General features: G+C 52.9%; 1 protein-coding gene and 2 long non-coding RNA genes across 3 annotated transcripts; 2 read left to right on the top strand and 1 right to left on the bottom strand.

The window, feature by feature from the left end:
- Positions 1 to 1,226: 1,226 nt before the first annotated feature.
- Positions 1,227 to 11,407, bottom strand: LOC115391108 (anti-Muellerian hormone type-2 receptor-like; the record flags this gene model as incomplete). The annotated part of the gene is made up of 10 exons (XM_030095215.1): positions 1,227 to 1,343; positions 1,648 to 1,784; positions 6,717 to 6,879; positions 6,950 to 7,179; positions 7,344 to 7,458; positions 8,117 to 8,338; positions 8,454 to 8,604; positions 10,651 to 10,787; positions 10,921 to 11,066; positions 11,209 to 11,407. Coding segments are annotated over 10 exons (1,617 nt in total), but the record flags the coding sequence as incomplete, so codon positions are not given.
- An 8,419-nt stretch (positions 11,408 to 19,826) lies between these two features.
- Positions 19,827 to 20,846, top strand: LOC115390477 (uncharacterized). The gene is made up of 3 exons (XR_003931685.1): positions 19,827 to 19,895; positions 19,976 to 20,035; positions 20,708 to 20,846. It is a non-coding gene; the product is annotated as an uncharacterized LOC115390477 (long non-coding RNA).
- A 9-nt stretch (positions 20,847 to 20,855) lies between these two features.
- Positions 20,856 to 24,742, top strand: LOC115390475 (uncharacterized). Its single transcript, XR_003931683.1, has 3 exons — positions 20,856 to 20,870; positions 21,495 to 21,499; positions 24,429 to 24,742. It is a non-coding gene; the product is annotated as an uncharacterized LOC115390475 (long non-coding RNA).
- Positions 24,743 to 25,462: the final 720 nt, after the last annotated feature.

Raw genomic sequence — 25,462 nt, 5'->3', positions numbered from 1 at the left:
AACCATGAGAGAAGCTGGAGCTCAGGCTAACCCTGAGAGAAGCTAGAGCTGAAGAGCTAAAGCTAACCCTGAGAGAAGCTAGAGCTGAAGAGCTAAAGCTAACCCTGAGAGAAGCTGGAGCTCAGGCTAACCCTGAGAGAAGCTAGAGCTTAAGCTAAAGCTAACCCTGAGAGAAGCTAGAGCTGAAGAGCTAAAGCTAACCCTCAGAGAAGCTGGAGCTAAAGCTAAAGCTAACCCTGAGAGAAGCTAGAGCTGAAGAGCTAAAGCTAACCCTCAGAGAAGCTGGAGCTCAGGCTAACCCTGAGAGAAGCTAGAGCTTAAGCTAAAGCTAACCCTGAGAGAAGCTAGAGCTGAAGAGCTAAAGCTAACCCTCAGAGAAGCTGGAGCTAAAGCTAAAGCTAACCCTGAGAGAAGCTAGAGCTGAAGAGCTAAAGCTAACCCTGAGAGAAGCTAGAGCTGAAGAGCTAAAGCTAACCCTGAGAGAAGCTAGAGCTAAAGAGCTAAAGCTAACCCTGAGAGACGCTAGAACTAAAGAGCTAAAGCTAACCCTAAGAGAAGCTAGAGCTGAAGAGCTAAAGCTAACCCTGAGAGAAGCTAGAGCTAAAGAGCTAAAGCTAACCCTGGGAGAAGCTAGAGCTAAAGAGCTAAAGCTAACCCTCAGAGAAGCTAGATCCTCTGAGACACCGTCCGTCGGGCATGGGACTCGTCCAGGAATTCAGCGACCAGCCGATCATCCACGTTCGCTCCTCGCTGGGGACGGAGACACTGAGGGACGGTGGAGGTGGAAACGCTGTCCCGCAGCACTTCGGCAGGGACAGCAGGTGCAGGTGTGTGAAGACAACAGGGAAACCATATCCCCAGGGTCGGGCCGAGGTTCCGGAGTCTCACTGACAACAGGACGGCGGACGTCCTTCTCCATATTGTCCCGGAAGACACGCAGGACAGGACTGTTCAAACTTTATTGAGGAGTCAGAACAGAACAGAAAGACGAAGTGGACCTGCGAGACAGCGAAGTCTGGGGACAGCGGTCCAGCCGAGGATCTGCTCCGGCGTTTCTACAGCAGCACGGAACATTCCGGCGTTCAGGTTCATCGAGCAACAGCGTGAAGAAGAAGAAGAAGAAGAAAAAGAAGAAGAAGAAAAAGAATGAGAAAAAGAAGAAGAAGAAGAAGAAGAAAAACAACAACAACAACAACAACACACCGCGACACGAAGCAGATGGGACGTCATGCGGAGCTCCGGGACTGGAGGGACATCAGCCGGTCCACTACGCACTGAGCGGACAGCCGGGCGTCTGGCTCGGCGTCCCAGCAGTCCGTCAGCAGCTCCGCCAGCGCCGGACCCTGACGAGAGAACACCGGTTCAATGCCCGGAACCAGGACCTGGAACCTGGATCCAGGACCCGGAACCTGGATCCAGGACCCGGAACCTGGACCTGGATCCAGAACCTGGAACCTGGATCCAGGACCCGGAACCTGGATCCAGGACCCGGAACCTGGACCTGGATCCAGGATCCAGAACCTGGAACCTGGATCCAGGACCCAGAACCTGGATCCAGAACCCGGAACCAGGACCTGGAACCAGGAGCCGGACTCAGACCCAGACCCAGAACCGGACCCAGAACTGGACCGGGCCATGCAGGGTTACCTGTGGCAGCAGAGCCCAGTGCTCCGGGACCGACGGCCTCCTGTCCATGTAGGACACGTGCTGGACCAGAGTCTCCAGGGACACAGTGGCTCCCAGCTCCAGCTCATAGGGCAACAGGTGCCCTGGAGCAACGCCGTCTGCACACAGGACCAGAACCAGGACCGGGACCGGGTCAGCAGGATCCGTCCTCCATCACTCACCTGACAACCACCGTCCACGTCCGTCTCCCGCCCCTCCGACACACACTGGACCGTCCTCCGTCTCAGCACCGGTGGGGAAAAGCCCTGGAGGACGTCACAAAGCGCCAGGTTGCTGGTTTGATTCCTCTGCCAAGCACCGCCCATCATTCGCCAAACAGACGTCCTGCGATAAAACAAGTCCGGTCCCGAACGCGCATTCAACTGGCGGCGAAAATCCTGACGGTGCGTCAGGTGCGTTTTGGCGGTGTGTCAGGGTGTTCTGGTGTCGGGGTGTTCTGGTGTCAGGGTGTTCTGGTGTTCTGGTGTCGGGGTGTTCTGGTGTCTGGGTGTTCTGGTGTTGGGGTGTTCTGGTGTCGTGGTGTTCTGGTGTCGGGGTGTTCTGGTGATGGGGTGTTCTGGTGTTGGGGCGTTCTGGTGTTCTGGTGTCGGGGTGTTCTGGTGTTCTGGTGTTGGGGTGTTCTGGTGTCGGGGTGTTCTGGTGTCTGGGTGTTCTGGTGTTGGGGTTTTCTGGTGTCGTGGTGTTCTGGTGTCGGGGTGTTCTGGTGTTGGGGTGTTCTGGTGTCGGGGTGTTCTGGTGTCGGGGTGTTCTGGTGTCAGAAGCACCAGAGCATGATGCTAAGCTAACACAGGAAATAAAGTCGGAAGCTCCGCTTTCCACCACAGACACGACGCGTCAACGCGATGTCGTCGGGAACGCTGTTCAGCTTCAGACCTCAAAATTGTTCAACTTCTTGCAACTTCTTGCAGGGGGCCTGGGTCGGTGGGTGCCGGTTCATGTCCGGGTAGCCGGGGTGTCCTGGGGCGGGTGTGGCTGGGGGCCCTGGGCCCTGGTGCCTGGGGGCTGTCCCCTTAAATTAGGGTGGGGGGGTCGGCCTGGCTGGGGGGGCCGGTCGGCTCTGGCGTGCTGCCGCTCCCTGGGTCGGCGCATTCCCTGGTGTCTGGTTGCTGCCCCGGAATCCAGGGCATCGGGGTGGGTGGTTGTGGGTGGGGGACGGGGGGGCGGGGGGGGGGGGGGGGGGGGGTAGATATGGGGGAGGTGGTGGTGGGCTGTGGGGGTTAGGGGGTTGGGGAAGGTGTGTGTGCGTGTACGTGCATGTGTATATGTGTGTGTGGGTGTGTATGTGTGAGTATGTATGCATGTTATTGTATGAGTGGGTATGTATGTATGTGTATGTGAGTGTGTATCTGGATATGTATGTATATGTGTGTGAGGGTGTATGTGTAAGTATGTATGTGTGTGTGGATGTGTGTGTATCTGTAAGTATGTATGTATGTCTGTATGTGTGGGTGTATATGTGTGGGCGATTGGAGGTATGTATGTGAGGAGAGAGTGCGGTGTCCTGTGGGGGGGGGCCCCGGTGGGCCTGGGGGCGGTGGGCCCTGGGTCTGGGTCCTTCTGCTGCCCCCTGTCTGTCCTCACCTTCACTCCCCCTGATGCATGATGGGTGTGTGCTTCTTGGGTCGGTGGCTCTCTGGCTATGGTCGCTGTCCGCCCTGGTCCTGGGGGGGTGGCGCTCCTGGCCCTGTCCTTCATCAGGGGGCTCCTGGGTGACGGGGGTGCTGCGGCATCCCCGGACCCCCCTCTCCCCCAGCTCTCATGCACACACACGTAGGGCTTTGGGAGGCGGGCTTATCAGGTTGGGTGTGGTGGAGGGTGGAGGGTGGAGGGTGGAGGGGGGATGGAGGGGCCGTCTAAGTGGCCTCAATCACTGCAGCCTTCGGTGGCTCGCCTCTCAGTCTTAACTGCACTTAGTCATCTAACACGACCAAATACATACAAACACACACGTCGGGGGTCTTGGCGCGCTGTGTCGGGGGGGGGGCTGTTCAGGTGGATGGGACTGCTCGTTTGGCCTCACTCGCGGCACGGTGTGGTTACTGACCCTCAATTTTAATCACAAACAACATATACTCCATCAACACTCACGAGACGGAGGGGTGGGGGGGGGCAATGGGATCTTCTGCGCCCCTGTTTCCGGATTCCTTCTGGTGGGGGGTGGGGGAGAGGGGGCTGTTGTTTTCCCCACGGACCTGGAGTTTGGACTGGCTGTGGTTTGGGGGGCTGCTGGCTCTGGGGGGGTGCATATATGTCTGCAGCGGTGGGGTTTGGGGGTGGGGGCGGTGGTTGTGGGTGGCGGGGGGGCCTGGATGTGGGGTTCGGTGTTCCCTTGCCTTCCGGGGGGGGTCTCCCACAGGACATGACGGTTGGATGACGTGGGAATGTGAGTGTGTTTGGGGTAGGGTTGACTCTGTGTGTGTGTGTGTGTGTGTGTGTGTGTGTGTGTGTGTGTGTGTGTGTGTGTGTGTGTGTGTGTGTGTGTGTGTGTTTGTGTGTGTGTGTGTGTGTGTGTGTGTGTGTGTGTGTGTGTGCATGCATGTATGGGTGTCAGTGTGAGTGAGTGGGTGTAAGTGTTGGGTTGGGGTGGGGGGGGAGTGAGGTGGGAGAGGACAGGGTGGGAGGGGTGGGTCGGGGGGTGGACGGGGTCGGGGGAGGGGGGCTGATGCCCTGGATCTCGGGGTGATTGGCCGGAGCGCTGGGGGGGCTGCACACGGGCGGCAGCCCGTGTGGGCTGGTTCTCCCGGGGGGGTCATGGCCCTCCGCCTGTGTGGGGGGTCGGCTCTTGGGCTCTTGGGCCTTGGGCTCTGCCCGCCCCGGGCGTCCAGCACCCGGGATGGACTGGCTCCTGCCGGTCATGGCTCCGCGGGGCCCGGGCCCCGGGACTGCCGGGGTCCCCGGCCAGGGCTTTCCTCTGCCCCGTTTCTGGACCGGAGCGTGGGCGTCTGCCTGGGGGGGCGGCTTGAATCCGGGCTCTGTGATGACCGCCGGCTGTCTGGGCTCTGAGGGCCTCTCTGGCCTGCTTCTGGCCTTCTCAGGGGTCAGAGGTCATATATGCATGATCACTATCACCATCATATTTGCATGATCACGCTGATCTTTAATCACTCTTCATATACTCGGTTACCTTGTCTTCTTGTGGTGGTTAGACTAATGGTGATCTGTAGTGGACCTCTCTTGATGCACGCCCCGAGTTTACTACTAGTTACTACTAGTTACTACTAGTTACTACTAGCTATATTCTCAAAAAAAAAAAAAAGAAAAAGAAAAAAGGTTTGTGGCGTCCTTTTGTGTTGGTTGTCGGCTCTGTTTTGGTGATGTCTAGATTGGGGTTTGGGATTGTTCTTTGTTGCGCGTGGTCTTCGACAACACTGTTTTGCATTGTGAATTTGTACATAGGTTGTGCCCCCCCCCCATTCTCCCTCTCTTTATCTTTCTCTCTTTCTGTCTCTCGCTCCCTGAGTGTTTCCGTCCCGGTCCTGTCCTCAGCCATGCCGGACGCCAGCTTTAAATAAAGGCAGCAGCAGGAGGACACTCAGTCTCGTCCTGCTGCTAACATTAAAATCTGTTCGGATGGTAAAAGGCTACAATCATACAATATTGCACGCCCCAACTGCCGAACAGGACAAGGGAAAAAAAAAAAAAAACTCCTCACATTTTTTGTGTTTTTTGATGCAAAAACAGGTTCGGTCTGAACTTGGCTTCAGAAGGTCAAAGGGTCGTTTCTCCTGACTGGAGCGCCGGAACATTCCAGTCATTCAGCTGCTTCATAGCAGACTGTTTAGAGAGGAGAGGGGAGCGTCAGCACCAGACCTGTAACCCGACACCAGACCTGTAACCTGACACCAGACCTGTAACCCGACACCAGACCTGTAACCTGACACCAGACCTGTAACCTGACACCAGACGTGTAACCCGACACCAGACCTGTAACCTGACACCAGACGTGTAACCCGACACCAGACCTGTAACCCGACACCAGACCTGTAACCGGACACCATCCCTGTGACCCGACACCATCCCTGTAACCCGACACCAGACCTGGAACCCGACACCAGACCTGGAACCCGACACCAGACCTGGAACCCGACACCATCCCTGTGACCCGACACCAGACCCGGAACCCGACACCAGACCTGGAACCCGACACCAGACCTGTAACCGGACACCATGCCTGTGACCCGACACCAGACCTGGAACCCGACACCATCCCTGGAACCCGACACCAGACCTGGAACCCGACACCAGACCTGTAACCCGACACCAGACCTGTAACCCGACGCCAGACCTGGAACCCGACACCAAACCTGTAACCCGACGCCAGACCTGGAACCCGACACCAAACCTGGAACCCGACACCAAACCTGTAACCCGACGCCAGACCTGGAACCCGACACCAAACCTGGAACCCAACACCAGACCTGGAACCCGACACCATCCCTGTAACCCGACACTAGACCTGTAACCCGACACCACACCTGGAACCCGACACCAAACCTGGAACCCGACACCAGACCTGGAACCCGACACCAGATCTGGAACCCGACACCAGATCTGGAACCCGACACCAGACCTGAGCGGCATCTTATACCATGGACCCGTCCACCATGGACCCGTAAATGACGGACCCATCCACCATGGACCCGTCCGCCATGGACCCGTCCACCATGGACCCGTCCACCATGGACCCGTCCGCCATGGACCCGTCCACCATGGACCCGTCCACCATGGACCCCTCCGCCATGGACCCGTCCACCATGGACCCGTCCGCCATGGACCCATCCGCGATGGACCTGTCCGCCATGGACAGATCCCTGGCGGTCAGGACAAAGCAGAGGAGGAATCAGAAGTGCCTGCAGGAATTCCCAGGTCTACAGATCCGACCCTGCATCAGAGGGATCCTGCAGGATCACGGCATCTGGAGCAGAATGACATGTGCCAGACCGCATGCAGACCCTGGTTTGCCTGGACCCCGATGGTTCCTGCAGGAACCCGGCAGGGACCCGTGGACAGTGGACAGGTGGAGGACTTACCGAGGAACAGGTCTTGGCAGCGCATGCAGATCTCCCAGAGCAGCAGGGCCAGGGCGTAGACATCCCCCTGCAGCCGGAAGGACCCGGGGCCGCCACTCAGGTTGACCGAACCCTCCAGGATCTCCGGGGCTGCGTAGCGCAGTGCGGCCGGCCAGGCGCCGCCCTGCGGGGAGAGGGTCGCACGGTCACCGCCCGCGCCCGATGCCCGCGTCCCGGAACCCCGCCGGCCTCACCTGGCCCTTGGCGGCCCTGCCCGGACTCACCTGGGCCTTGGCGGCCCCGCCCGGTCTCACCTGGGTTTCGGTGGCCCCGCCCGGACTCACCTGGGCCTCGGCGGCGCCGCCCGGCCCGGGCCGCAGCACGGCAGCCGAACCGAAGTCGCACAGCACGCAGGTCCCATCCGCCAGGACCAGGACGCTGGAGCTGCTCAGGTCCCCGTGGCTCACCGCCGGCTTGTGCTGGTCTGGGAGGACACACACACACACACACACACACACACACACACACACACACACCACAGATCAAAGATCAGCACTCTGAGACCAGCCGGGGTGGAGGAGGCCTTGGTGACGGAGGTGACGGAGGAGGCGGAGGTGACGGAGGAGGCAGAGCTGACGGAGGCGGTACCGTGGAGGAGCAGCTCGCTGTGCAGGAAGCTCAGACCGCGGGACAGAGACCAGCACAGCTTCAGGGACGACGTCCAGCTGCTGCTGTGGCTGCTGAGGAAGGAGTGGAGGGATCCCTGGAACAGAGCAGAGCCGATCCAGCAGGATCCAGCAGGACCCAGAGGGATCCAGCAGGATCCAGAAGGATCCAGCGGGACCCAGAGGGATCCAGCAGGATCCAGCAGATCCAGATCCAGGCAGTCCTTCACATCATGTCTATGAAGACACTTTGTCTCCGAAGACACAGCAGTACTAGCTGCAGCAGTCGCTGTCGCAGTAGCAGTAGTAGCAACAGTAGTGGCAGTAGTAGTACTAGTTACTGCAGTGGTATTAACAGTAGTACTTGTGGTACTACTGCAGCGGTCATAGTAGTGGAGGGAGTTTCAGTTGATCTGTCCGGAGTTTTGTCAGATTTTTATCACGTCTCCCTCTCTGTCCCCGTCCCTGTCCCAGTCCCCGTCTCCCTCTCCCTCTCTGTCCCCGTCTGTCTCTGTCTCCGTCCCCGTCTCCCTCTCCATCTTTGTCCCCATCTGTCTCCGTCCCCGTCTGTCTCTGTCTCTGTCTCCGTCCCCGTCCCCATCTGTCTTTCTGGACACTGTTGTCTCTGTGCGTCCTGAGCTGGTTTGTCTCGCCGCTGCTCCGGCCGGAGTCGAGCCGCCCTCAGGCAGTGTGACGGTCTGTCCCCTGGCAGCGAGGCCCCCCGGTGGACGCCCGGTTTCCGCGGTAACGACTCACCTGCTGGGCGAACTGCAGCAGCAGGAAGCGGCCGTCGCCGCGGGCGCAGCGGCCGGCGCCCAGGAAGCGCAGGATGCCGGCGTGGCTCATGAGGGGGAGCCGGTACACCCGCCGCTCCGCCTCGAAGCGCCGCCTCTGGCTGGCGCTGAACACCTTGACGGCCACCGCGCGTCCCCCGAGCCTCCCCTTGAACACCGTGGTGAAGCGGCCGCGGCGCACCACCTGCAGGGGGCGCCAGGCGTCACCGAGCAGCTGCACCGAGCCGCACCGCCACCTGAGGGCGCCACCTTCCTCCACCAGCTCCACCCGAGCACCGCGGATGTCCAGGGAGCCCGACGGAGGGACGCCGCAGACCGGGGACGCCGCTGAGGACGCCGCTGAGGACGCCGCTGAGGACGCTGCTGAGGACGCCGCTGAGGACGCCGCTGAGGACGCCGCTGAGGACGCCGCTGGGGACGAAGCCGGGGACGCCGCTGGGCGGCAGGAGACTGAAGGAGGGACGCCGAAGCACAGAGACGAGGAATCATCCTCTGAAATCAACCAGAAGGAAAGAACTGATGAGGAGGAGGAGGAGGAAGAGGAGGAGGAGGAGGAGGAAGAGGAGGAGGAGGAGGAGGAGGAGGAGGAAGAGGAGGAGGAGGAGGAGGAAGAGGAGGAGGAGGAAGGGGAAGAGGAGGAGGAGGAGAAGGAAGAGGAGGAGGAGGAGGAAGAGGAAGAGGAGGAGGAGGAGGAGGAGGAAGGGGAAGAGGAGGAGGAGGAGGAGGAGGAGGAGGAGGAGGAGGAAGGGGAAGAGGAGGAGGAGGAGGAGGAGGAGGAGGAGGAAGAGGAGGAGGAGGAGGAAGGGGAAGAGGAGGAGGAGGAGGAGGAGGAGGAAGGGGAAGAGGAGGAGGAGGAAGGAGGAGGAAGAGGAGGAGGAGGAGGAAGAGGAGGAGGAGGAGGAGGAGGAGGAGGAGGAGGAGGAGGAGGAGGAGGAGGAAGAGGCGGAGGAGGAGGAAGGGGAAGAGGAGGAGGAGGAGGAGGAGGAGGAGGAAGGGGAAGAGGAGGAGGAGGAGGAGGAGGAGGAGGAGGAGGAAGAGGAGGAGGAAGAGGAGGAGGAGGAAGAGGAGCAGGAGGAGGAGGAGGAGGAAGAGGAGGAGGAGGAAGAGGAGGAGGAGGAGGAAGGGGAAGAGGAGGAGGAGGAGGAGGAGGAAGAGGAAGAGGAGGAGGAGGAGGAGGAGAGGGTTTGGGTTTAAAATCCCTTCATTGGACCGTTGTAATTAATGAACAACACTGTGCAGCACACACGAAAACAAAGAAGCAAAAGCTAAAATCAGAACTCAAAAGCTCAGAGTCTTCACCTCCCCGCCGAGACCAGAACCCCAGCAGCCCAGAACCCCAGCAGCCCAGAACCCCAGCAGCCCAGAACCCCAGCAGACCAGAACCCCAGCAGACCAGAACCCCAGCAGCCCAGAACCCCAGCAGCCCAGAATCCCAGATCCTGCAGAAACCCAGCCTGACGGATGTGACGCTGCTCCTCTGTCTCATAGCGTCCACAGGTCACAGGCCACAGGTCACAGGCCACAGGTCACAGGCCACAGGCCACAGGTCACAGGCCACAGGCCACATGTCACAGGCCACAGGCCACAGGTCACAGGTCACAGGACTGCGCACGGCAGGCAGCCGTAAACAGAGCTTCCAGGTCAGAGGTCAGCAGAAGGGCCCCGGGCCGTGGAGGAGGACCGGTCCCAGGAGGACATGTTGGTCCATCTAACCAGTTTCTGGGCGACTGAAGCGTTTCAGGAGCGGCGCTCCCGACGAGGAGAACAGGTCTGCTGGACCTGTGGGATCCGCCGCTCCGTTCCGGATCTAACGTTCTCCTGAAGCTCTGGGTGAGGATCTGGTTCTCCTGCGTTCTGGAAACAACCTGAAAACTGTTTAAACCCAACGTGTCCTTCAAGGTGGAGCTGCATCCTGTCCCACGTCTCCCCAGAGACCTCGTCCCCCCGTCCCCCAGGCAGTGCCAGGCTCTGCAGGGTTCTCCCCCTGTTCTCCTCCTCTAACCCAGGGTTCTCCCTCTGTTCTCCTCCTCTAACCCAGGGTTCTCCTGCTGTTCTCCTCCTCTAACCCAGGGTTCTCCCTCTGTTCTCCTCCTCTAACCCAGGGTTCTCCCCCTGTTCTCCTCCTCTAACCCAGGGTTCTCCCTCTGTTCTCCTCCTCTAACCCAGGGTTCTCCCCCTGTTCTCCTCCTCTAACCCAGGGTTCTCCCCCTGTTCTCCTCCTCTAACCCAGGGTTCTCCCCTGTTCTCCTCCTCTAACCCAGGGTTCTCCTGCTGTTCTTCCCCTCTAACCCAGGGTTCTCCCTCTGTTCTCCTCCTCTAACCCAGGGTTCTCCCCCTGTTCTCCTCCTCTAACCCAGGGTTCTCCCTCTGTTCTCCTCCTCTAACCCAGGGTTCTCCCCCTGTTCTCCTCCTCTAACCCAGGGTTCTCCCCCTGTGGGTGGAGCGCTGTGGACTGACTGGAGGACTCCACCTGTTTCCTGGGAAGTCGGTCTCCACCTGGCACCGGAGGACAGGACCAGAACCAGAACCAGAACCAGGAGAACCACCGACAGCTTGACGGCCGTCCTCAGGAGCTCGTCTGAAAGGAGAGGAAACAGGAAGTGACTCTTCCTCCTGAGGTCTGGGGCTGCGACCTGACCGGGGTCAAAGGTCATTGAGAGGGTTCAGTTCAGATTTCCTCACCAGCTGGAGGAAGAGGAGGAGGAGGAGGAGGAAGAGGAGGAGGAAGAGGAGGAGGAGGAGGATACCTGCAGATGAAGAGGAGGAAGAGGAGGGAGCCTCCTCTTCCTCGGGGCTCCAGCTCAGGTTTCCGTTGCAGAAGTCGGTGTTACAAACACACTTGACGATCCCGCTGAAGCGAGGTTGTGCTGTGCAGCTGGGACCAGGACACGACTTCTCCACCAGGTCACAGGCTGGAGAACCCAGAACCCAGAACCCAGAACCACAGCTCAGTGACCGAGAACAGGCGGAACATCCAGACCACACCCAGGTCCTAAAAACAGAACCTCAGGGTTCCAAACAGAACCTCAGGGTTCCTAGCCAGAAGGTTCCTACCCAGGACCTGGGGTTCCGCGCGGCCCGCCTCCACCCAGAAGTTGCCCACGCAGCACCGGGTGTTCTCGCAGCGCTGCTCCGAGCTGCTGACGGTTCCTGCTGCAGAGAACCGGACCCGGTTCCGGGGAGTCACCCGGAAGACACAGCGTCTCTTCTGAGGGACGGACTGGAGGGACACGGCCAGCAGGACACACTCTGAGGACAGAGGACAGACGCAGTGAGGGAGGGAGGCGGAGGAGCTCTGCTGGGTCCTGGTTCTGCTGAGTCCAGCTGCTGGTTCTATTCCACAGTTCTGCCTCACCCAGAGCAGAGAGCAGCCGCCACAGCATGGTGGAGAACCTGGAGAACCTGGAGAACCTGGAGAACCTGGACAATCGGGACAATCGGAAGAGTCTGGAGAACATGGACCTGCTCCGGGATCCTGGACCTGCGCCCGGATCCTGGACCTGCTGCTGGATCCTGGACCTGCTCCGGGATCCTGGACCTGCGCCCGGATCCTGGACCTGCTCCCGGATCCTGGACCTGCTGCTGGATCCTGGACCTGCTGCCGGATCCTGGACCTGCTCCCGGATCCTGGACCTGCTCCCGGATCCTGGACCTGCTCCCGGATCCTGGACCTGCTCCCGGATCCTGGACCTGCTGGTCTGGGACTTTGGAAAACGCTCCTGCTGGAGTTCAGTCAGTGAAGCAGAAAACAGCAGCATGAGAATGTTTCCAGTGGTGTGTCACTCCCACACACACACACACACACACACACACACACACACTCCCACACACACGTGCGCGCGCGCGCGGAGGCTGCGGACACTTTCTCACCCTGATAGCAGCTGAAACAAAAGGACAGTGTTTCTGAAGACATTCTCCTCTGAGAACTGTTCAGCTGCTGTTCACAGGCCGACTGTACCAACCCCTAGCCGACTGTACCAACCTCTGACCAACTGTACCAACTTCTGACCAACTGTACCAACCCCTAGCCGACTGTACCAACCCCTGGCTGACTGTACCAACCTCTGACCGACTGTACCAACCCCTAGCCGATTGTACCAACCCCCAGCCGACTGTACCAACCTCTGACCGACTGTACCAACCTCTGGATGACTGTACCAACTTCTGACCGAGTGTACCAACTTCTGACCGGCTGTACCAACCTCTGTCCGACTGTACCAATGACTAGCCGATTGTACCAACCCCTAGCCGACTGTACCACACCCTAGCCGACTGTACCAACCCCTGGCTGACTGTACCAACCCCAACCAACTGTACCAACCTCTGACCGACTTTACCAACCCCTGGCCGACTGTACCATCCTCTGACCGACTGTACCAACCCCTGGCTGACTGTGCCAACCCCGACTGACTGTACCAACCTATGGCCGAGTGTACCAACCTCTGACTGACTGTACCAACCCCTGGCTGACTGTACCAACCTCTGACCGACTGTACCAACCTCTGACCGACTGTACCAACCTCTGACTGAATGTACCAACCACTGACCGACTCTACCAACCCCTAGCCGATTGTACCAACCCCCAGCCGACTGTACCAACCTCTGACCGACTGTACCAACCTCTGGATGACTGTACCAACTTCTGACCGAGTGTACCAACTTCTGACCGGCTGTACCAACCTCTGTCCGACTGTACCAATGACTAGCCGATTGTACCAACCCCTAGCCGACTGTACCACACCCTAGCCGACTGTACCAACCCCTGGCTGACTGTACCAACCCCAACCAACTGTACCAACCGCTGACCGACTGTACCAACCCCGAGCCGACTACCAACGTCTGACCGACTGTACCAACCTCTGACCGACTGTACCAACCTCTGACCGACTGTACCAACCACTGACCGACTGAACCAACCCCTAGCCGATTGTACCAACCCCTGGCTGACTGTACCAACCTCTGACCGACTGTACCAACCCCTGCCCGACTGTACCAAACTCTGGCCGACTGTACCAACCCCTGCCCGACTGTACCAACCTCTGGCCGACTGAACCAACCTCTGACCGACTGTACCAACCCCTGGCCGACTGTACCAACCTCTGGATGACTGTACCAACTTCTGACCGAGTGTACCAACCTCTGACTGGCTGTACCAACCTCTGTCCGACTGTACCAATGACTAGCCGATTGTACCAACCCCTAGCCGACTGTACCACACCCTAGCCGACTGTACCAACCCCTGGCTGACTGTACCAACCCCAACCAACTGTACCAACCTCTGACCGACTGTACCAACCCCTGGCCGACTGTACCAACCTCTGACCGACTATACCAAACCCTGGCCGACTGTACCAACCTCTGGATGACTGTACCAACTTCTGACCGAGTGTACCAACCTCTGACTGGCTGTACCAACCTCTGTCCGACTGTACCAATGACTAGCCGATGGTACCAACCCCTAGCCGACTGTACCAACCCCTGGCTGACTGTACCAACCCCCGACCGACTGTACCATCCTCTGACCGACTGTACCAACCCCTGGCTGACTGTGCCAACCCCGACTGACTGTACCAACCTCTGGCCGACTGTACCAACCTCTGACTGACTGTACCAACCCCTGGCTGACTGTACCAACCTCTGACCAACTGTACCAAACTCTGACTGACTGTACCAACCCCTGGCCGACTGTGCCAACCCCGACTGACTGTACCAACCTCTGGCCAACTGTACCAACTTCTGACCGACTGTACCAACCTCTGGCCAACTGTACCAACCTCTGATCGACTGTACCAACCTCTGACCGACTGTAACAACCCCGAGCCGACTGTACCAACCTCTGACAAACTGTACCAACCCCGGCCGACTGTACCAACCTGTGACCGACTGTACCAACCTGTGACCGACTGTACCAACCTCTGACTGACTGTGCCAATCCCTGACCGACTGTACCAACCCCTAGCCGACTGTACCAACCTCTGACCAACTGTACCAACCCCTGGCTGACTGTACCAACCTCTGGCCGACTGTACCAACCCCTGCCCGACTGTACCAACCTCTGGCCGACTGTACCAACCCCTGCCCGACTGTACCAACCCCTGGCCGACTGTTCCAACCTCTGGATGACTGTACCAGCTTCTGACCGAGTGTACCAACCTCTGACTGGCTGTACCAACCTCTGTCCGACTGTACCAATGACTAGCCGATTGTACCAACCCCTAGCCGACTGTACCACACCCTAGCCGACTGTACCAACCCCTGGCTGACTGTACCAACCCCAACCAACTGTACCAACCTCTGACCGACTGTACCAACCCTGGCCGACTGTACCAACCTCTGACCGACTATACCAAACCCTGGCCGACTGTACCAACCTCTGGATGACTGTACCAACTTCTGACCGAGTGTACCAACCTCTGACTGGCTGTACCAACCTCTGTCCGACTGTACCAATGACTAGCCGATTGTACCAACCCCTAGCCGACTGTACCAACCCCTGGCTGACTGTACCAACCCCGACCGACTGTACCATCCTCTGACCGACTGTACCAGCCCCTGGCTGACTGTGCCAACCCCGACTGACTGTACCAACCTCTGGCCGACTGTACCAACCTCTGACTGACTGTACCAACCCCTGGCTGACTGTACCAACCTCTGACCGCCTGTACCAACCCCTGGCCGACTGTACTAACTTCTGACCGACTGTACCAACCTCTGGCCGACTGTACCAAACTCTGACTGACTGTTCCAACCCCTGGCCGACTGTGCCAACCCCGACTGACTGTACCAACCTCTGGCCGACTGTACCAACTTCTGACCGACTGTACCAACCTCTGGCCGACTGTACCAACCTCTGACCGACTGTAACAACCCCTAGCCGACTGTACCAACCTCTGACCAACTGTACCAACCCCGGCCGACTGTACCAACCTGTGACCGACTGTACCAACCTGTGACCGACTGTACCAACCTGTGACCGACTGTACTAACCTCTGACTGACTGTGCCAATCTCTGACCAACTGTACCAACCCTTCGCCGACTGTACCAACCTCTGACCGACTGTACCAACCTCTGACTGAATGTACCAACCACTGACCGACTCTACCAACCCCTAGCCGATTGTACCAACCCCAAGCCGACTGTACCACACCCTAGCCGACTGTAAAAACCCCTGGCGGACTGTACCAACCCGACCGACTGTACCAACCCCCGACCGACTGTACCACACCCTAGCCGACTGTACCAATCCCTGGCTGACTGTACCAACCCGACCGACTGTACCAACCCCCGACCGACTGTACCAGCCTGTGACCGACTGTACCAACCTCTGACCGACTGTGCCAACCTCTGACCGACTGTACCAACCCCCGGCCGACTGTGCAAACCTCTGATCGACTGTACCAACCTCTGACCAACTGTACCAACCGAGGCTGAATGTACCAACCTCTGAACGACTGTAACAACCTGTGACCGACTGTACCAACCACTAGCCGACTGTACCAACCTCTGACTGACTGTACCAACCACTGACTGACTGTACCAACCCCCGACCGACTGTACCACACCCTAGCCAACTGTACCAATCCCTGGCTGACTGTACCAACCCCTAGCTGATTGTACCAACCCCTGGCCGACTGTGCCAACCTCTGACCGACTGTACCAACCCCCGACCGACTGTACCAACCTCTGACCGACTGTACCAACCTCTGACCGACTGTACCAACCCCTAGCCGACTGTACCAAACTCTGACCGACTGTACCAACCTCTGACTGAATGTACCAACCCCTGGCTGACTGTACCAACCCCTAGCCGATTGTACCAACCCCTAGCCGACTGTACCACACCCTAGCCGATTGTACCAACCCCTAGCCGATGTGTACCAACCCCTAGCCGATTGTACCAACCCCTAGCTGACTGTACCAACCCCTAGCCAATTGTACCAACCCCTAGCTGACTGTACCAACCCCTAGCCAATTGTACCAACCCCTAGCCGACTGTACCACACCCTAGCCGACTGTACCAACCCCTAGCCGATTGTACCAACCCCTAGCCGACTGTACCAACCCCTAGCCGACTTTACCACACCCTAGCCGACTGTACCACACCCGAGCCGACTGTACCAACCCCTGGCTGACTGTACCAACCCGACCGACTGTACCAACCTCTGACCGACTGTACCAACCCCCGACCGAGTGTACCACACCCCAGCCGACTGTACCAATCCCTGGCTGACTGTACCAACCTCTGACCGACTGTACCAACCCCTAGCCGACTGTACCAACCCCTAGCCGATTGTACCAACCCCTCGCTGACTGTACCACACCCTAGCCAACTGTTCCAACCCCTAGCCGACTGTACCAACCCCTGGCTGACTGTACCAACCCCTAGCCGACTATACCAACCCCTAGCCAACTGTACCACACCCTAGCCGATTGTACCAACCCCTGGCTGACTGTACCAACCCCTAGCCGACTGTACCAACCCCTAGCCGACTGTACCAACCCCTAGCCGACTGTACCACACCCGAGCCGACTGTACCAACCCCTGGCTGACTGTACCAACCCGACCGACTGTACCAACCTCTGACCGACTGTACCAACCCCTAGCCGACTGTACCAACCCTGGCTGACTGTACCAACCCCTAGCCGACTGTACCAACCCCTAGCCGATTGTACCAACCCCTAGCCAACTGTACCACACCCTAGCCGATTGTACCTACGCCTAGCCGATTGTACCAACCCCTAGCCGATTGTACCAACCCCTAGCCGACTGTACCAACCCCTAGCCGACTGTACCACACCCGAGCCGACTGTACCAACCCCTGGCTGACTCTACCAACCCGACCGACTGTACCAACCTCTGACCGACTGTACCAACCCCCGACCGAGTGTACCACACCCCAGCCGACTGTACCTATCCCTGGCTGACTGTACCAACCTCTGAGCGACTGTACCAACCACTGACCGACTGTACCTACCCCTAGCCGACTGTACCCACCGAGCATTTTTCTGTCTAAATGATGTCTAAATGTTTCTTCGACGTCTAGTCTAAAATTGGTCCACCAGTGGTCTAAAAATAAAGTTTTTAGCGGTCTAAGCTAGACGTCTTTTAGACGTCTAAGCATTAGCAGTCTTTTAGCTGTCTATTAGCCGTCTTTTAGCCGTCTACGTCTGTACACCTCGTCTCATCTTAGACGTTTAAATAACCACTAATATACGTCTATTTGGAGACGTCTAAACTTAGACGTTTATTAGACGTTCATTTATATACCAAATTTATACGCCTCTTCTGATCTTAGACATTTAAATAACCGCTAATGAACATCTATTTATAGACGTATAAATTTAGGCGTTTGCCAGACGTTTACTTTTGTACCAAATTTAAACCCCTTACAGAAACCACTCGTCTTATAGACGTCTATTGAAGGTATCAGGAAATTTGAATAAAAATGCAGCCATTGCAATTTTTTAATTACTCACCTCAAACCTGTATTTTATTTTTTTTTAATCTGATCTCCTTTTTTAACCATTAGTACTGTGATCTAAACCAACACCTATTAAATAAAATTCAAAAATATGAATGTCCAAAAAATATTTTTAATTTCTTTACACCACTTGAAAAGAGAAGCACAAACTAATACAAACTACCTACATAAAATATTTTAAAAAAACAACATTTTTAAAATGTAACTCACTTCAGGGTGTGTACACGTCACATACTGGGATCGCAGGAGCCGAGTGACACAATAACCACTGGACACAGAGGCAGAATGATCTGAAACTCTTTAGTTCCACCAAGATCTTAACAATACAAAACACACTAACATTACAACCTCGGATCATAAACTAAGAAATAAAATAAAATAAATAAATGTTCAAATGGGAGTGTTCCTCGGTGGTTTGGATCCAAAAGTCAAAGTCAAAAGTCAAGATTCGAGGATATTGAGGGAAGGCTTTCGTTGGTGCCGGTCAGTTGGACTGACACAAACCCTACCACTTAATCTGTTAAGTGGTGTGGCGGAATTAAAAGTTCTGCTTGAAGCACCGAAGGTGGACTGGGAGCTCGCCATCAGCTGGATCACTCATCGGCTTCGTCAGACTCGAAAGCTGAAGCTTCACTCTTTCCAAGCGTCACAATAGAACCTGAGCTGTATTTAGAAAACAGGTTTACAATCCAATCCAACGCATAGAAGCTCTTCAAATGATCACCTCAATGTTCAGTTCAAGGTGGTTGTACAATACTGACAATCTTTATCACACAGGAATCAAAATACTATGGTTTACACGCTGAAAACCATAATTAATCTTAACAATTAAGAGTTTATCAGGTCAAAATGTATTTTAATCAATTCAAATCAAAAGTAAAGCTTTAAAGATTTCATTCAACCAAGGAATTCTTACTTCTACATGAAGGCATAACATGTGCTTCCTCATGTGTTTCTCTCATTTTCTAGTTTTTTTAACATCAGAGAAGAGATTTTCACTGAAATACATCAGTTCTCATAACCTAAGTAACTTAAATTACAGCTTTGCTGCTTATAAGCAACTTAAATGAACTTAAAATGACTTCTTGTACTCCTGAACACATTTTAACTTCCCATCACATGTGCAAAAGATGATGAAGCATTTCACACATTAAAACTCTCATGTGCTCATTCCAGTCAAATTTCACCATCAATCCATGAATATAAATGCTTTCAAGTGCAAAACACGAATCAAAAACAACTTAAGATGTACAAAACAGCCTTAATTGAAACAGCATGGTCACGTGACATCTCCACATACACACACATTGCAACACGTGGGGACGAGCTTACCAATGTTTTTTCAGGAGAAACGCGGCCGGAAAGAGCTTCAACGACGGTTTTTCTTCTCTCTGAAACGGAGTTTTCGGAGCATGGTATCAACAACTACTTCATTTCTCAGTTTGACTGCGACATTGTACAGTTTTCATACCTTTTTTCCTGTTTTTCTCTCTCACACGGAAGTGAAGATGCTGTTCCGTCTGTGCATTAGTGAGGTTAAGCTGCTTCACCAGCGCTCTTGATCTTCAGTATGAGTCCAGACCGTGGAAGCGGGGCCTCACCATCCTTCTGACTTTTTGGGTTTTAAGCAGGAGGTGTCAGAAAAGTTCCCACAGGGAGAACCGGCTCGTGGCGGCCAGGCGTTCATAGCGACGTCGCTTTTTGATCCTTGGATGTCGGCTCTTCCTGTCATTGTGAAGCAGAATTCACCAAGCGCTGGATTGTTCACCCACTAATAGGGAACGTGAGCTGGTTAGACCGTCGTGAGACAGGTTAGTTTTACCCTGCTGATGATGTGTTGTTGCAATAGTAATCCTGATGGTACGTGACATGGTGCATTACTATTGCAACAACACATCATCAGCAGGGTAAAACTAACCTGTCTCACGACGGTCTAACCAGCTCACGTTCCCTATTAGTGGGTGAACAATCCAACGCTTGGTGAATTCTGCTTCACAATGACAGGAAGAGCCGACGTCCAAGGATCAAAAAGCGACGTCGCTATGAACGCCTGGCCGCCACGAGCCGGTTCTCCCTGTGGGAACTTTTCTGACACCTCCTGCTTAAAACCCAAAAAGTCAGAAGGATGGTGAGGCCCCGCTTCCACGGTCTGGACTCATACTGAAAATCAAGAGCGCTCGTGAAGCAGCTTAACCTCACTAATGCACAGACGGAGCAGCGTCTTCACTTCCGTGTGAGAGAGAAAAACAGGAAAAAAGGTATGAAAACTGTACAATGTCGCAGTCAAACTGAGAAATGAAGTAGTTGTTGATACCATGCTCCGAAAACTCCGTTTCAGAGAGAAGAAAAACCGTCGTTGAAGCTCTTTCCAGCCGCGTTTCTCCTGAAAAAACCATTGGTAAGCTCGTCCCCACGTGTTGTAATGTGTGTGTGTGTGGAGATGTCACGTGACCATGCTGTTTCAATTAAGGCTGTTTTGTACATCTTAAGTTGTTTTTGATTCATGTTTTGCACTTGAAAGCATTTATATTAATGGATTGATGGTGAAACTTGACTGGAATGAGCACATTATGAGAGTTTTACTGTGTGAAATGCTTCATCATCTTTTGCACATGTGATGGGAAGTTAAAATGTGTTCAGGAGTACAAGAAGTCATTTTAAGTTCATTTAAGTTGCTTATAAGCAGCAAAGCTGTAATTTAAGTTACTTAGGTTATGAGAACTGATGTATTTCAGTGAAAATCTCTTCTCTGATGTTAAAAAAACTAGAAAATGAGAGAAACACATGAGGAAGCACATGTTATGCCTTCATGTAGAAGTAAGAATTCCTTGGTTGAATGAAATCTTTAAAGCTTTACTTTTGATTTGAATTGATTAAAATACATTTTGACCTGATAAACTCTTAATTGTTAAGATTCATTATGGTTTTCAGCGTGTAACCCATAGTATTTTGATTCCTGTGTGATAAAGATTATCAGTATTGTACAACCACCTTGAACTGAACATTGAGGTGATCATTTGAAGAGCTTCTATGCGTTGGATTGGATTGTAAACCTGTTTTCTAAATACAGCTCAGGTTCTATTGTGACGCTTGGAAAGAGTGAAGCTTCAGCTTTCGAGTCTGACGAAGCTGATGAGCGATCCAACTGACGACGAGCTCCCAGTCCACCTTCGGTGCTTCAAGCAGAACTTTTAATTCCGCCACACCACTTAACGGATTCAGTGGTAGGGTTTGTGTCAGTCCAACTGACCGGCACCAACGAAAGCCTTCCCTCAATATCCTCGAATCTTGACTTTTGACTTTGACTTTTGGATCCAAACCACCGAGGAACACTTCCATTTGAACATTTATTTATTTTATTTCATTTCTTAGTTTATGAGCCCGAGGTTGTAATGTTAGTGTGTTTTGTATTGTTAAGATCTTGGTGGAACTAAAGAGTTTCAGATCATTCTGCCTCTGTGTCCAGCGGTTGTTGTGTCACTCGGCTCCTGCGATCCCAGTATGTGACGTGTACACACCCTGAAGTGAGTTACATTTTAAAAATGTTGTTTTTTATTTTAAATATTTTATGTCGGTAGTTTGTATTAGAGTTTGTGCTTCTCTTTTCAAGTGGTGTAAAGAAATTAAAAATATTTTTTGGACATTCATATTTTTGAATTTTATTTAATAGGTGTTGGTTTAGATCACAGTACTAATGGTTAAAAAAGGAGATCAGATTAAAAAAAATTAAAATACAGGTTTGAGGTGAGTAATTAAAAAATTGCAATGGCTGCATTTTTATTCAAATTTCCTGATACCTTCAATAGACGTCTATAAGACGAGTGGTTTCTGTAAGGGGTTTAAATTTGGTACAAAAGTAAACGTCTGGCAAACGCCTAAATTTATACGTCTATAAATAGATGTTCATTAGCGGTTATTTAAATGTCTAAGATCAGAAGAGGCGTATAAATTTGGTATATAAATGAACGTCTAATAAACGTCTAAGTTTAGACGTCTCCAAATAGACGTATATTAGTGGTTATTTAAACGTCTAAGATGAGACGAGGCGTACAGACGTAGACGGCTAAAAGACGGCTAATAGACAGCTAAAAGACGGCTAATGCTTAGACGTCTAAAAGACGTCGAGCTTAGACCGCTAAAAACTTTATTTTTAGACCACTGGTGGACCAATTTTAGACTAGACGTCGAAGAAACATTTAGACATCATTTACACAGAAAAATGCTCGGGATATTTTCTCCTCTCTCCAACTCTGACTGACATGACCATATATGGGCGTGCAGTACAGTTACACAGCTGACAGCAGCTGTCAATCAAACTCTGACACTCAGTGCCTTCATTCAGTGACTCTTTAAAACAGATGGGAGAAGCGAACAGCTCCATGTTAGTGGATGACAGATGCTAACAGCTACATGTTAGTGGATGACAGATGCTAACAGCTACATGTTAGTGGATGACAGATGCTAACAGCTACATGTTAGTGGATGGCGCCCAGTCAAAGTTTGGCACCGCTAGACGCAAGTTCGTGGACATTCAGGTCCGCCAGGCCAACACAGAAATCTTGAACGCTGGACCACCGCTGCTTCGCTGCGCTGCCCGGGCGGCGATTAAACGTTGCACAAACTACGGTGGAGCGGTGTAAGCGTTCTACAAGCAGACACGGGGTTGCTGGAACGGTGGAATGGAATAATAAATGAAAAAGTTTGAAGTAATATAACAGTATTTTTTCACAGTTGTTAACACCAGAACAGCCAAGACGTTCTGACAGACCGGTTGGGTTTTTATAATTCAAATAAATCTGTTAAAATAATTCCCCTGTCCTCTAATTCTTTGACTTTTCCGGTCTTGTATGTTTTTCTGAAGCAAATAAGGTCCTAACAATGACACACATAATATTACAAAGCATTCATATCTCCAATAGATAAAAAGACGAACTTCGCGTTGCTTTTTTAATTTCATTTAATTGATTTGTTTTGATTCATGCGCACATCTGAACAGGGAGCAGCTGTGACAGCAGACAATCAGACAGACGGCCAAAAATATCAACCAAATCCCCCAAAAAAAGACAATAAAAAGAGGCAAAAGAGATATAAGGTGGAAGAAGCTTTAGCAAAGATCCAGGAGGTCAGTGAGGGGAGTCGGATGGCGGAGACGTGTCGGACATCAGCCATCTGGACTGGAGTGAAGAGGAGGAACGTTCTGAGTCACAGTCAGAACAGCCGCGAAACAAATGTAATCCTGCCCCAAAAATACCCGACCGACCTCCAGCTGCTGTACAGTCCAGCAGAACCTGCAGTGGCGCCACCTCCAGGTAGAGAGAATTACTGCAGGCTGCTGTCAGTTTACAACTAAATAATAATAACATAAAATGGTGTAAAAAAAATAAAGTAGTGTAATAAATCTCAACACAACAGTGAACACGGTACTGACAGCAGGAGCTGCAGCGTCTCCAGAGGGGCCAGTTACAGATTCAGGTAAAATATTATATCCTCCATCAAAGTACAGCAAACCAAGTGTTTTTCATTTCCAAAAATTAATTTTAGAACGAACATATTTTCTGAATAAATCCTTTTGTCCTGTGGAGCCTGCAGTCCCAGAATCAAATGAGCAGGGTAAGGACGGACCGTGTGGGGAGGTGTCCGTCCTGGAGCACAGCCGGGGAGACTTATTTTACTCATTTTAATATGTTCTTGATTATTATTGACGGTTAATAATACAACTATTTTGTGTGTGTTGGTGTGTGTGTGCGTGTTTATCAAGGAAACGAGTTCGCGGAGTGTGAGAGGTGACGCTGCGCAAATGCGCACTGTAAAAAGTCAAATACATTTTAAAACCTGATTTGAGGCATTAATACAGCAGACATGAGGCATTAAAAGGTTTGCTGATCCTCTTGACTTAATATTTTGTTTATTTTCTTAATTTCTAATACGTTAGATTACAGAAAAACAACCTGCTGGTGTGCTCCTGCGCAAAAACACTAAAAAATGTATGACGGTCTGGCTGAGAGGTGCAGCCTTTGGAGGGGGGGTAAGAATATTTCTTGACACAACCAGTGGGCCACATCTGTTGACCTGACTCCACTGCTTCAGCTGCCTGCTCATATGATCTTCTTGGAGGCTGCTGCCTTTCCTTCTCCAGCCTTCCTCTTCTTTTGTCCATGTCGCATGATGAACTTCAGCTATCCACTTCTATCAGAAATCGATCAGAACTTGTATCAAAACGGTCCGTTCAGCTCCGTAGTCACAGAACGCCGATATACCAACGCCCGCTGCCGCTTTCTGCCGCCGTCTACCGCTGAACCAACGCTAAAGCAACGAACGCTCCGGCAAAGATCGGGCGGTGTGACCGGGCCCTTAGCTATATTAACCTACTGTCAAAATGACTAAGTTGGTTACAAATACATAATGAGCCTTCATGATTAAATGTTTAATTTCCCTGCAGCGCATGTGGAGAATGACGCACCACGTGACTACTCTGTTGAAGGATGTTCAAGTTTAACTTCATTACAATATTGATGAATTACAGTATGTTTCATTGCTTTGAGTAAATTAAAGAAATGCAATGAAGAAACCCAATTTTTGATGTCATTTTTAGTTTGAGGATTCGAATAAACAACAAAATGGAACGTGCATAACGAGCCCCTTATCTGGGCAACAGAGTACAATAAAACACAGCAGGCATTCATAGAAATAAAACAGCAGCGTTTTGAAAAGGTAAAGTATATAAAATCAAATTAATACAGTTTAAGCTTGATTTCTGTGCAAATGCCAAACAAGTCCGTGCACGGGTATAGGCAGCAGCATCCTCTTCTCTCTCTCTCTTTTGACACCAAATTAACGCAGCTGTCCTCGGGCCTGAGCAACAAAACACAATAATATCCCTAAGTGTCATTCCAAATATATACTGACAACAATCAGAAATCACTTCATAAATACAGCTACTTTGTTACTAAATAAGTGCCTTTGACAGGATTGTGTTCTTACCTGTTTAATGTGATTTCTGTTTCCGAACATCACTGGTCAGCTGCTCCACATCGGGCATCTTGACGCAGGACTGCAAGCTCTCATCTGTGAGGCGGTGCGATATTTTGATTTGATGGAGTTCATGTCTGAGAAGATCTGCTGGCACAGGTATGTTGATCCAAAGATGGATAATACTCCAGATGCGTATGTCTTCATGTTCCTGTAACTGTCAGGAGGAGCATTCCATGTGTCATAGACAAGTTTCTCGGGTGTTGGGAGGTTTTCAATTTCGCTCCATTTGTGGCTTTGGCCAAGCTGGGCTTTCTGGCGGGTGAAGTCTTCAAGCTCGGCTGTCAGACGTTTGAATTCGGACACCCATAAATCTTTGTCGGCTATATCAGCCATTTCCATTTCCAGGTCAGCTTGATTTACTCCTGGAAATGTGCTCAACAAGGACGGGTCAATGTCCAGGGGTGTGACAGCAAAAGACAGCGTCATTTTTTCCTTTCGGAACTCGCAAAATCTGCTCCCAAATGCAGTTTGCATATCAATGATCACACTTTTTAAATGAACAAGGTTGAGTGTGTGATCATGATGGCTTTCTTTGAATTCTCTCAGGGAGGGGGAGTGGGAGAGCGAGCCCCGCTCTACATCTCTGGCAAAGACAGTCAGCTGGCGCTCGAATGACAAAACAGCTTCCAGCATTTGCAGCGCAGTGTTTCCCCGCCCCTGGAGACTTCATTCAGCTTGTTCAGGCGGCCTGTCATATCCAACAAAAGTGCAGTTTTTCGAGCCACTCGGCATCTTCCAGTTGCAGGTAGTTCAGGTCTTTGCTTGTCAGGAATGTTTTCACGTGTTCTAAACA

The sequence above is a fragment of the Salarias fasciatus genome, chromosome 6 (assembly GCF_902148845.1).
Source record: "Salarias fasciatus chromosome 6, fSalaFa1.1, whole genome shotgun sequence".
NCBI lineage: Eukaryota > Metazoa > Chordata > Actinopteri > Blenniiformes > Blenniidae > Salarias > Salarias fasciatus.
Note: the sequence above shows the minus strand (reverse complement) of the source record. Positions and strands in the feature narration are given on the sequence as shown.